The sequence below is a fragment of the Stigmatopora argus genome, chromosome 2, assembly GCF_051989625.1.
Source record: "Stigmatopora argus isolate UIUO_Sarg chromosome 2, RoL_Sarg_1.0, whole genome shotgun sequence".
NCBI classification, from domain to species: domain Eukaryota; kingdom Metazoa; phylum Chordata; class Actinopteri; order Syngnathiformes; family Syngnathidae; genus Stigmatopora; species Stigmatopora argus.
Genome location: NC_135388.1, coordinates 19,319,015 through 19,332,839, shown reverse-complemented (window position 1 = coordinate 19,332,839; position 13,825 = coordinate 19,319,015). Strand labels below are relative to the sequence as shown.

Here is a 13,825-nt window from a genome sequence, read left to right as displayed (position 1 = left end):
GTGCGAGTGTGAATGTTTGTCCGTCTCCTTGTGCCCTGTAAGTGGTTGGCCACCCATTCAGGGTCTCTCACACCTGGTGCCCTTAGTCAGCTGGGGTTGGCTAAAGCAATCCCAACGACACTTGTGTTGAAACGCTTCGGAGAATAAATGAATGATGAATATACATTTATTCACAGACGTGAAGGTAATTTCACCAGAGTATTAGGCTGCAATACTATGCAAAATACAGACTGTCTCAACATTATTTTGTGTGTGTACATGGTAAAGAGAGAATGGCAGGTGTTAGTAACACAAAAAGTATTTTCTATTTAAAATATTGAAAACTTAATATGCTTGAAGACTGTTGCAAGAATACAAAAATAAGAAGTACAATATTCTATTTCTTCAAATGGTAATGGGCATTGACCACCATGTAGCTGTCAGGTGACATGGTCAAATTGCGTGAATGTACTTTGTTCCGACAGCTCCTGACCTCAGATCTGCAGGGGTCGTGTTTTTGTAGGTAGCTTAAAAAAGTCTCCCATCCTCCACCCACACGTACCATCACGTGACGTTCATTCAGCATCTGTGACGTGAAAAAGGAGAGTCACGTAGGGAATGTCACAATGTTTATAGATGATCAATTACAGAAAACACACGTAAACACCCTTATATTTACAAGCTTTCCCTGCATATAAAGATGTCCCCATGAAAGTCAAGTGATCTTTCATATAGCTTTGTCAAAATCTCATTAAGCCAAATGAAGAGCAAGCAACCCATGCCACCAGCTGAGCTCACACGACAGAATAATCCATATTTGAGCATGCATACGCACAAATTACATCCCCACACAAACCATGTTATGTGCACTATTTTCAATAAAATATTATTGCCTAGGTGTTTGCAGCTAGCTGTTGCAAAAGGGCCCAAGAATCCACAGACAAGAAGCCTTGGAGATGAAAACCAACTGCTGCCATGGAAACAACGGACACAATATGAAGCCAGAACAAGAAATAAAGGGGGATTGAGATGAATCAATTGCACACCCACAACTCCCAGGAGATATTAACATTCCCGGGAGACCTTGCAAAGCGGGTTATTGTACAGTCAGCACCCCCCCCCCCCCTTCCAGCCCTTCTTCTTCCTCATTGCTTTCTCGCCAATAAACCCTTCATTAAGGAAGCATTAAGAATTTGATCACACAAGCTCATATGCACCCCCTCCAGCCCTTCCCTCCTTTTGTGTCTCACGTATACAAGAAAAAAATAAATGGCACACGTACAGACTTAAGCAGCCGTGGAAGGAAGCTCAGACACGTTCCATCTCAACTGACAACCTCCAGATTAAAATGTTAAGGTTGACAGAGGTCAAATCTGACATCCTCAGTGAACCATTGTTCTGACTTACACACACTGCATGTCATATACTCTGCAGTGCTTTCACAGAGTAGGAATCACCTCTGTTTGATTTATACAATTGGTTATTTATGATGACATTACCATTATATGTGAATGTGTGCATTAACCATTCCATTCGTATATACATATATATATATATATATATATATATATATATATATATATATATATATATATATATACCAGTATATTTTACGATATTTAAGAGTAAACATGTAAATTTCCGATGTTATCGCGATGTCACATACCTTAAAAATAAACCGTCTTTTGGAAAAAGGTGTATTCAGTAGTTTTTGGGTGCTACTTTTGTTATAAGAATAGTATTGTCCTGTTTTCGAAAGGGCTAGGAAGCCTAACTGATCTGACTTCTCTTGGAGGTCCTATGAGGCTATATAGAAGGTGTGCTTTTTCCAGATTTGGGGCGCCCCCAGGAGGCCATGGAGCCCTTAGCGCTTGCCTTTAGCGGCCTAATGGATAAGCCAGCTCAACCTCCTGCTCTTTAACATTTGCTTTTTGCATTTGTGTATTTTAGTGAAGAACCATGTTTTTCTTGACTCTGGACCCAGGATGTGTGAGTTTGTGTGTGTGTTTGTTTTGTGACTTATATTTTAGGAATTTTATGTTCACAATTACCACACAGGCATCTTTTGTGGGTCAACCAAAACGGCCCTCCCCTACCTACAAATCCCCCTACTGTGTAGAGTCTACACTAAGGGTGTCAAACTCGGGTTGGTTCTTGAGCCGCATTAACGTCAACTCTTGTTTCATGTGGGCCGGACCATTTTAAATATAATATTTAGATTTGTATTTATTTATATATTTTAAATCTGTTTAAAAGAACTTGATCAAACGCCCCAAATATTCCATTTTTTATAGATCTAAAACAATGTTTATTTGAGCTTTTTTTTCTTCTTGGTATGGGAAAACGTCTTTTAATCATTCGTTTTTCATTTCAAAAGGAAATAATTTTTTTCAATTGTGTTAAATATTGAAGTTGAAAACAGAAAATATTTTTAAATATTTATTTTTAGATTTTACTAAATACTTTTTGAACTAAAAACACAGAAAATGGATTACAACATTGCAATTATATATTTAAAAGGGGAAAATCAGGAAATAGAATATACATCTACCTATTATCATTTGAATTTGATCCTAAAACAGATAGTCGGCACTCATAATTTACTTTCTTGGACCCTTTTGACACCTGTGGTCTACACAGTCGGCTAAATTCTGCATCCTATAAACTATTTTGTGGATTCCCCTGAGTACTGCCTGTCTCGGCCACTGCCTTATCTTGTCCTACTGAAAAATTCATATGGGTTCACATGACAGCAGAGAAATGATTTAAATAGATGCCAGTAGGAGTCAGACTTGAGCCAAAGCCACAGCTACAAGGGGCAACAGTGGACCCCAACAAAATTCAGTCACAGTACAATAATAGAGACTGTGTGTCTTGACTTTGAGCCTGCCATATGTGGTTTTAAGGCAAATATTATGAAATGTGAAAATAATTTCCACCTCAGGATGAATAGTAAATATTTAGTTTTACAGCATTTCAACAGTTTTGGATAAAAGAGAGTAGAACACATTAAAGCAAAACAACAGCACATGCATCAAATATAAACATACCCTTGTTGTTTTAGGTATCCCATTTAAATAACAATGTGTTTAAGATTAAATAATAATTTTGTCATTTTTGTGTTTCTAGTCATACAACATCTGAGTCACACCTTCAGTTTATTTCCATGAATTCAAAATCAAAGGTCAATTGAAAAAAATAGAGCAAGATCAGTTCATTTTTTTCTTTTAATTCATTTAATCCAGCCATTTTGATTTTTTACCACGCAACTCTCTGCAGTAAACACTTTTTAGGCTTGTAACTGAACGAGATGAAACTCTAATATTTCCTTGGAAGAAAAAGTTATGTATTTTTTTGTTCTTTCGTTAACAGTAGTACCACATGGCTAACTTGAACAAACATTTCAACCCCAAGACAGTGGAAATAGGAACTTGTTTAAAAAAAAACTGCTTTTTCATGCACAAATTTTACTTTGACACTAGTTTGTAACTGAACTGAACTACTCATCGATCACTTTATTTAGATACTCTTTGCTATAGTACCGGGTTGGATCCCATTTGCCTTTAGAGTTAACTATACTTTAGTTTTTTGTGGCAAAGATTCAACTAAGTACTGGAAAAACAGAACATTTTTGCTCCATCCTGACATTATAGCGTAAGGCCATTGCTGTTGATTTGTCGGCTGTACCTCAAAGATGACAAGGTTCATGTTGTCGGTGCCAAATTCTTCCCCTACCAGCAAAAGCAGCAGAAATGATGACTAATCGGACCATGCATTGTTTCTCCAATATTCTATTGTGCAATTTTGGTGAGCCTGTGCGAATTGTAGCCTCAATATTCTGTTCTTAATAGACAAGATGCATACCTGTCAACCTCTGCCAATAACTGCCCTTATAAATGATTATGATTCCCCTTACAAACCCCCAAAAAACCTTACAAACACCGTACGACTCGTACGGTGTTTGTAAGGTTTTTGGGGGGTTTGTAAGGGGAATCATAATCATTTATAAGGGCAGTTATCGGCAGAGGTTGACAGGTATGAAGATGGGTACCTGGTGCGGTCTTCTGCTGCTGTAACCCATCTACCTCAACGTTAGATGTGTTATGCATTTAGAGATGTTCATCTGCATACCTCGCTTGGAATGATTGTTTATTTAAGTTATTGCTGGCTCTCTTTAACCTCGCTTTAACCCTTTGGCCATTCTCTTCTGAGCTCTAGCAATTTCTCTAACTAAACTGCTGCTCAACAGATGTTTTCTCTTTTTCTGTAAAGCCCAGAGATGGTTGCATGTGAAAATCCCTGTGGAATAATATTTTTGAATCAGACCACCCTGTCCAGCACCAAAAACCATGCCATGGTCAAAGTCACTTAAATCACTTTTCTTCCTCATTCGGATGCTCAGTTTGAATAGCAACTGGAGTTCAAATTGTTTCTTGAATGTGCTTTAAAATTCTACTTAATTATTATCTTAATGCTCAATTGAACAAAATTGCCATTTTCCTTTAGTTTATCTTATTAGCAAATCATGTGATGAAGAAAGAATGGCCGTGCCATGATCTTGTGAGAGTCTCTCCTCCCAATGACACAGTCAGACAATGTGTCATGGTTAAAAAGCTCATGGAGAGCCTAATTGGGTTTAGAGAAGAAAGGAAAGTGTTCTTCTTTTTCACCACCAAAGACTGGCACCGCACTTCACAGCCACAATGATTGAATAGTCCCCAAAGGGAATGGATGGGATGAAGAGGGCGGGGTGTGGTTGGGGGGTGAAAACATATACATGAGGAGGGGCCGTCATGCTCAGTCGCTCATTAACAAGCTGTCTGATTTAACCCCTCGCTAATGACTTTGTCGTGCAAATCAATAGTATGTGCATGTTACAAAGGTGTGTATGCAACTAGGAAGGTCATCAGCGTGCATGGCAATTGCGGTTTGTCGCATATTTCTCGCCACACATGATGGCAGATGTGCCTTTTATGGTGATAGCTGGACTTACGGTCAGTGTTTTTGCTGTCAAAAGCTGAGGAAAAGGTAATGGAAGTCGTAGCTATGCTATAGGAGTTATAGTTGAACACTAAAAGATGGATACAGTTGAGCTTTAAGACACACTAAAATGTCATATTGAGAACCTGAGGCAAGGCATTTCATTTTACTGTCTAGTAAATTACATACTTTGGGTTTGGATTTGGAAGAACACGTTGCAAGGTCCATGATAGTTCGAGTTTTGTGTGGAATAACATTCGCAGTTCTTTGAACTCAACACCATCAACACTTGCCTGGAGTAAATATGGTGAGCATGAACATCTCATAATGTATGCCATCAAGAACAAAAAGTAATTTAAAAAACAAAACTAAACCCTCATTAACTTTTACATTTGATGCTGGTAAATCAACTACATTAGTTTTTTTTGCCTTCTTTTTGGTTTTTGTTATTCCGACTGATCAACTTCACTCCTGCACATTCACCGCAAGACACATCAAGTTTCACTAAAAGAGCTATTGACTGTATCTCTTTTTTAAGGAAACTGGTTGATAGCATTGATTGCCAGTTAAAAGTGTATTAGCTCAATAAGATAAATCTCATCTCATCTCATTTCTGTACCGCTTTATACTCATTAGGATCGCGGGAGGTGCTGGAGCCCATCCCAGAGGCGGGGGACACCTTGAATCGGTGGCCAGCCGATCGGACAAACAACCATACACTCTCACACCCATACCTAGGGGCAATTTAGAGTGTCCAATCAGCTTACCATTCATGTTTTTGGAATGTGGGAGGAAACCGGAGTACCCGGAGGAAACCCACGCAGGCCCGGGGAGAACATGCAAATGGCCATGACCTGGATTTGAACCCAGGATCCTAGAGCTGTGAGGCTAACGTACTAACCACTCGCACCACCGGGCTGCCCTATAAGATAAATCATGCACTAAATAGATTTAAACTGATTACCGATTAGCCAATGAAGTTGTACCTATCCCTTCTTAGTCAAAGCAGAATTCCTAATCTCATGATTTTTTTTTAACCGCATGTTATTAATACATCAAGGCGGTGCGGTCATCTTAGTGGAAGTGAAATAAATCATCCAGTTTACAATGAGACGCCTTCCAAAATGGAAGGACACTGTCTCCCAAGGGTGCTGCCATTTGAACTGCACACAACAGCCATATCTTTGCAAAATCAACCTGAAAGAGGCACGTTTGTTTTCCCTTCAGGTTTGAACTCTCAGCTGAAGGTCTGTGTACTGAATAAAATCATTGTCAGCCCAGTCTTATCCAGACCATTCGTTGCCAAGCAACCCTAGCTCCCAGAAGGCCTTTCCTTGAGCCTTTGTATTGAAACACACAGGTGGTGAATGACTCGGGGAGGCTGAAAGGCATCAACATCTCCATTCCAGGTATGCCAAATCAGGAAGTGATTCATGGTAACACAATGTCATTAATTATCTTTGAAATATAATTTTCACTCACTCCTACACATGGGGGATTTTTTTTTGGGTGGAAACTCATGCCAAAATTAAGGTGAAGGGATTTATAACTACCATGTTCTGTATAACGGTTACAGTAATAGCACAAAACCTGTGGTAGTTTGCTGGAAGGAAAATATTATTTCTTAAATAAGTAATTGGAGGGCTTGCTTATTTTTTATTTGCTGCCTGCGGCAGCTGTCTGTAAGCTCCCCCCCTCTTTCCACAAAACAAGAGATTTTGACATCAGTAAAAAGGAATGCAAGGCTTTGGAATCTTGGAGGGCTGCACATCACGCTAGCAAGCATTTAAGAAAGTGTAGTCTAAATCCCCCCTGCCCCCTCCACCCTAAAATGTTTACAGGAATACGGACTAAATGGTGTAAAGATATATATTTTTAAATAAATCATAAACAAAACTGAGCTTCAAGGCGAAGGATACATTAATACGAATTTGATTAGCTGTCAGTGGTTATTCATTGCTCGGTGACTGATTTTGATGGGGATCATAAAAAGAAAAAAAATCTGAAGGCAAATAATGTAGGTGTAGGGCTTACCCGAATATAAAGAACTTTATCCCCCACTCGATAACAGCTCTTTGGCTGCTTTTCAACAGGGAACCTGTTTGGACAGCTGCAGGGTGGATTTTCAGTAATGTTTCTTACCTGATGAAGGACAAGGTAGAGCAAAAACGTGTTAATGTCATGCAAACATGGTCACCGAGTTAAAAAAAACACACATTTGCAGGGCCGTACAGTGTCGTCCAGGATGTTGTCGGTCCTGGTGCTTATTCTGGCCATGAATTTGTTGAAGTGATGTTTCGGGCTTGGTGTTCGAGAGGGCGCGGAGGGTCTTGTTTCAAATGTCACCTGGGTTTGGCTTTTAGGGGCATCAGATGTATCAGTGGAACACAAAGGGGTTTGTGTTGAAGCTGTGGTTGTGCAGAGTTTCGTAGCTGAGAGCATAGACTGCAGGGGGGGTAAACATATGGGCTTTAGGTCTGCAGTGGCTGATGGAAGATCAGACGCGAGGGGTCTGATGTGGGCTTCAGAGTAGCAGGTTGAACTTGGAGTGTGGGCCACAGGTGGAGAAGGAGGGGGAGGCATTGGGGGCTTGCTTGAATGAGATAGTGAGCAAAGCTCCGGGGGAGGAAAAAACGAAAAGGGTATCGGAGACAGCCTGCCCTCCTCCTCCTCCTTTTCTATCTCTCGCTCCAAATTCACAAGGCCTGGAGGTTCCACTCCATACCTGAGAAGGCAAACACATGGATATATATATATATATATATATATATATATATATATATATATATATATATTTATATATATATATATATATATATATATATATATATATATATATATATATATATATATATATATATATATATGTACTGCGTATAAACTGGAAACATAAATGGATATTTACTCTATAATTATGCCACTCCTTTCATCCAGATATAATAATCTCTACACAATGTAATTGTTGCGTAATGTCAAATTGCAACGGCTTGACGGTCGTTACATCAAAGTAATTAATGTATTTACCTGGCGACCATGCGTCCAAGCGCCATTAGGCACAGGCATACCTCCCGTGGTCGCTTATGGAGGACTTCTCATGGCACACGTACAGAAGTCAGACAAAAATGGGAAGAGAGATAAAGTTAGAGACCAAAATAAAGGATATACTGTATAGAAAATTATCTTTTCCAGAGATAAATGTGTGTATGACAACAGCGGCATATTTTGGGAAGCACTCAGTCTGCTTGTGTTGTCCCGAAACTATCTTTGAGGCCAAACTGGAATTTCTGTGGCCTTTGAATGTGCATCTGAGAACATGTGGGCATGATCTCTTCATCCCCTATCACCAGTTCAATATTTCCACATTCTAAAAAAGTGCCCATATTGACCCAGCAAAATATTGTCAAGATGTCATGAATTGGCATACACTAGTATGCAACAAAATCTGCTGTTAAAAAAATGATTTTAACTTCCACCGAGGGGATTTGCGAATGTATTCATAACAATGACAAAAACCATTTTATAACAACTAAAACATATTAGAAAACTATAAGGGTGGCCACACTGCTCTTCAATCTTCACATAAATGATCTGCCAAGCTGTTGTCCTTCAACTGTCACCTGCCAAATGTATGTTGATGATGCCCTCCTATTTGTCCACGCGAAAAACCAAAAACAGGCTGCACAGGAACTCACAGATACAACGACAAGCGTGACTAACTGACTTGAAAAATCTCAACTACACTTAAACATATATAAGATTGTCTTTATGTACTTCTCAAAAAGAGCAACAAATAACAGCGACCCCAACGTTTTTGTTCAATCAAAAAATATCAATGTAGTCCAAGAATTTAAATACCTCGGAATCACTCTTAATTCTCAACTAGCTTTCCAACGACAGATTAAAAAACAAACTAAATGAAATTAAATTCAATTTTTCCAAATTTTAGGTTCATATGAAACAATCTAACACCTGAGTCAGCAAAATTATATTTTGACGCAATGATCATATCACACATGACTTACTGCCTAAAAAGTTGGTCATCAAAACAACACTAAAACCAATTGAACCCATTTATAAGCCATGTTTGAAAGTATTGGACAGAAAGACAAAAATGCAACACCACTGTCAGATATTAGAAAAACACAAGCGCCTGAACTGGAACAATACTGTTAAATATCCAGATGCCACCTTAGTTTACAAAATCTTCCAACACAAAGCCCATCCTCCACTGCAAGATTTTGTACAAAAAAATCCAACGCATAAACAAGGGCTGGCTCTAGAGGTGACTGTGTAGTTCCCTTCAAAAAGAGTGTTTTCAGCCAAAGCAACTTCTCTGTCCGCGCCGCACATACTTGGAACTCAATACCAATTAACATACCTCTTCGCCAATCATCTTGAAGCCTAGCTGTTAGATGAACAAAATTGCGAACATGACGCTGTCTAAAATTGTGCTACGTGTTTGTGCGTGTATGTATGTGTATGTATGTAAGTATGTGTGTGTGTGTGTGTGTGTCTAGTGTGTGTCATCGTTTATCTTGTACCTACACAAGGGACTAAAATTAGCCCTCAGCTACAATCTTACATATTTACAAACATATGTTCATTAACATGAATATAAATATGTTCATTAATATATGTGCTGTCTCTTATCAAATAAATCAAACTCAAACTCAAACACCCTGAATCGGTTGCCAGCAAACCACAGGGCACAAAAAGACAATCAACCATTCACACACATTCATACCTAGTGACAATTTGAAGTGGCTACTAAGGCTACCAATAAATAGTTTTAGGATTTGGAAGCTGGAACACCTGGAGAAAAGCCACACAGTGTGGGGAGAGCATGCAAACTCCAAATGGGAAAGTGAGATCCTACCGGGGATTGAACCCTCGATCTCAGAACACTGAGGTGGATGTGCTAACCACTTGACACCAGCCACCTCCAAAGAATTAATTAAGTAAAAATTAGGTTTTGTCTCCTTTGTATCAAAAGGGAGTTTGATGAATTTACAATAAAACATAATAGAATATGTTTGTAGTCTTTCACAATGTTGCCTTGTCCAAACTTGGCTAAAATCAAATATTAAAGGAATTGATGAATAATTATGTTTGAGAAGAGTCATGCGAATAGCCTCGTCGAGATAATTGAGCAGGAAGGCAGAAACAGGATATTTTTATTTTTGATTGACAATTACATTGGCTTTAACTCACCCAAATCCTCTGACTCAAAAAGGTGGGACCTATCAATACCAATCTTGCAGCACCAGTACAAGAAATTAGCTGTGTTGTCTCGGGCAAAAAATGATCCTGAAGTTGCATCATTTCGCCAGTGGATCACTCTTCTTGTGAAGGGCTGCACATGCCACACACAAATAAAGACATGGTAATTCCACATATATACATCAAAGAAGTTATATGTCAGTACGATTATCTCCTTTATTCTGTAAAGGTCCACGTGTGCATGTTTGTATATTAAGGAGTTAGCGATACACACAACACAGACTGTTTTTATTTGGAAATAATGATTTTAATTCAGTTACACCACCTTGCCATTATTGCTGTGGCTCATCTTTTCTTGGAGGAACTGAGCCAGTTGACAAAGAACAACGCCATTGTCCAGTCGTTCTATTAAACTGTCAGCGGTGAGGTCCCCACCTATGCACCAACACACACACACACACACACACACACACACACACATACACACACACACGCACAAAAATACTAATACAGGTCATCGTTTCCACTGAAATTTCACAATGCTTTGAAAAGTAGCACATCCGCTATTAAATCAACACAACAATATATTTGCTTGTGCAGCTCGCTCCAGATACAGTTTGGTAGCTCTGGCTCGTCCACTCTATCACTAGCCAGTCATAGTTGGTGAAAGCGATGATGTATCCCTACGCCTGCGAGAAGGCAATGACGTATCCCTATGCCTGCGAGAAGGCCTTGGTGTCACCAAATCGAATTCTGATTGGTTAAAGCAACAGTCTTATCGACGCTTGTTTAATGCAGCAGAGCCTGCAGAACCGATTGGGAAGGCTTTGAGAATGATTTCTGACCCTGGCAACAAATAATGGCTGAAATGTGATTGGTTAAATGCTTCAATATGAAAACACACACCTGGAAGCAGTGCAACCAGGGGGAAAAGCAATGAAAGGAAGCTAACAGACAACTTGGAATTATTTAATAAGTATTCATGGACAAAATATAATTAACATCAGTCTGCGATTCAGATACAGTGGTACCTCGAGATACGAGCTTAATCCGTTCCGGGACTGAGCTCGTATGACAAGTTACTCGTAACTCGAGGTAAAGTTTCCCATTGAAATGAATGGGAAACAAATTAATTCGTTCCAACTCTCTGAAAAAAACACCAGAAACAGGATATTGGATTGAAAAAAAAGTTTTATTTCTTATAATTCGCCATATATTGACAAAGTAATAAATAACGAGTGGTTTAATAGAAATAAAGTGTTTAATCTTCTAATGCTGCTTTTCTGTCTTAATGATTTGATTTGGTGATTCTTAATGATCCCATTTACTTTGATTTACTTTGTACTGGGTGCTTTTTGCTTTGTTGTTCTGTCTAATCACCCTCTGCTACTGTCACAATGAAATTTCCCGAATACGGGATGAATAAAGTTATCCAATCCAATCTAATCTAACTAAAATTGGCCGGATTTCGCCGAGGGGAGAGGGGCTTCGTTTTTTTTTTTCCTCCACACAACGCCCTCGTAAACAGAACAAACACTCCACCCTCACGTTCGCTATCGATGGGCTGTTTGCTGTCGTACTATTCCCTTCAAAATATTCCGAAAATGATGCACACAAATGTCCTCACAATCGGAGAACGCACGACCACTTGCCAACGAGCAGCAAGCAGTCTTATCAGCGATCGCCCCGCTGCTCATGAGAGCTACAGGGGCGCTGGCTAGCGGCTCATTTTAGCTTGTAGCATCTGTGTTCGCATCCCCTCGAACGGCGACTATGATAGAGTTGCTACCGGGGATGCTGTTGCGAGCCAGTGCCCCCGATGTTCTTATGAGCAGCCAACGAGCAGAGTCTTTTATCAGCGATCGCCCCGCTGCTCATGGGAGCTTCAGGGAAGCTGGCTAGCGGCTCCTTTTAGCTTGTAGCATCTGTGTTCGCATCCCTCGAACGGCGCCTATGATAGAGTTGCTACCGGGGATACTTTTGCGAGCACGAGTATACTTCATTACCCAGAAAGCCCTCTTTTCACCGCGCATGCGCGTTGTGCGTTTCCTGGTCTGAATAGCTCATCCGGTGCTCGTAAATATTGTTATACACGAAAGATATGCCCAAAAAAATGCCATGGCAACCTGGCTTGGTCGCATCACGAAACTTTGACCGCATCACGGGCGAATTATTCGATCGAAATTTCCCCCGTAAGACGAGCATTCCGTATGACGAACGGTCGTATGACGAGGTACCACTGTATTTCTTAGGCCAGCAGAGAAGGCCGTGAAGGCCCTGATGGCACACCACTGGCATATACTAAGTTGAAGTGTTTTTATAGTTGTACTGCTTGAAAACCGCTGATATCCGTATATTGTTATCATTAAAAAGCCAAATAGAATAAAGAAATACGGCCCCACAGATCCCAACTGTTTTATAGGAGTGCAGGCATGTGTAGGTATGGAGAAAAATTGCTAAAGAGTCAGAGATAATCAGTATTTACAAGAAATGCCATTAAACACCATCCTGTGTTTAACCATTGCACAAGAAAACCTGGATAGGAAAAGCATAGCATCAGTTTATTTTGGATTTTATTTTATTTGTTTACATTCTATCAACGGTTCTCTAATTGACTGACATCTGGACGACTTTATATTTTGACTGAGAATACATTTGGGACGTGATGATGTTTCCAAACAAATATTATTTGGAATAAACGTCTTCAGGGCACCATTAACTATTATCAGCTTATTTCATATAAGAGGGCTCAATGAAATTGTTTCTCACTACACAGGCCAATTGTGGTGACATTGTTCCAGCCTTGAGTAGGATATCATTGTACCACATTTAAAGGGAGCACGAGTATCTGCATTGATTAGCGGCGAATGGAGTCACAATCAGAATTTTGCATGGTAATGTTAATCAAGCTCACCTATGATGGAATTGATCCAAAGAGCCAGGTCTTCTTTCATAGGCATTAGGCTGGCATCATGGCGATATGGTAGCCACTCGCTGTACTCCTGAGGACTGCTAAGGCCCGGTCCGCAACGGTGCCGCTGCCCAACAAGACAGCTCATCCCCAACCCTGTCAGTGGGCTCAGAGGACTCTCAGCCATCCTGTTCATTGATTCCACTTCACCTTCCATAAGGTTTTGTCCAGTAGGGAGACATGTTATTTTTTGGGTATCAATTGTGCTAAGTTTACAAAACTTGTGCAAAATCAAATGTACTTTTCAAATATACTATCTATTCTTTAATTGATTTTCTGTTTCTCTTATGTTCAGCAATAACCTCTCACGTCTTGTCATCTGGCAAAACCCAAATCATCCCCCCACTCCATCACGCACACCCACCTACACAAATAACTTACAAAGGAATTGAATAAATTAAATGAATGCACAGTTTTGCTGTCAACAAGTTCATCTCTCTTTTGTTGGAAATACAAACCTTGTCCAAAAGTCTGTGTTTAGGCAATCCATTCTTTTCAACTGAACAGGTTAAGGTGGCAAGTGACAATTCTGATTACAGTAGTTTCAGTCCAGAGCTAAGACTTCCTAATTATGGTGGAAAATATGTTTTGGATAAGATATTTCCCTGCGGTTGGCTGGAAACCAATTCAGTGTGCCCCCACCTACTGCTGAAAGTTTACTGGGATATGCTCCAG

General features: G+C 39.8%; 1 protein-coding gene across 1 annotated transcript; it reads right to left on the bottom strand.

Annotated features, from left to right (window-relative positions):
• Positions 1-376: 376 nt before the first annotated feature.
• On the bottom strand, positions 377-13,307 carry gas2b (growth arrest-specific 2b). The gene is made up of 7 exons (XM_077588157.1): positions 13,094-13,307; positions 10,505-10,614; positions 10,171-10,312; positions 7,984-8,047; positions 7,192-7,684; positions 6,994-7,101; positions 377-565 (listed from the first exon to the last, which is right to left on the bottom strand). The coding sequence occupies exons 1-7, from the start codon at positions 13,305-13,307 to the stop codon at positions 377-379; spliced, it is 1,320 nt and encodes a 439-aa protein (XP_077444283.1).
• Positions 13,308-13,825: the final 518 nt, after the last annotated feature.

Bases quoted from the DNA above. Each gene is read 5' to 3' on its own strand.
- gas2b (XM_077588157.1), bottom strand. From the start codon at position 13,307: ATGGAAGGTGAAGTGGAATCAATGAACAGGATGGCTGAGAGTCCTCTG. The intron at 10,615-13,093 runs GTGAGCTTGATT...GTTGGTGCATAG, and splicing joins TTGGATCAATTCCATCATAG to GTGGGGACCTCACCGCTGAC. The intron at 566-6,993 runs GTAAGCCCTACA...TTCACGTCACAG, and splicing joins ATAAAGTTCTTTATATTCGG to ATGCTGAATGAACGTCACGT.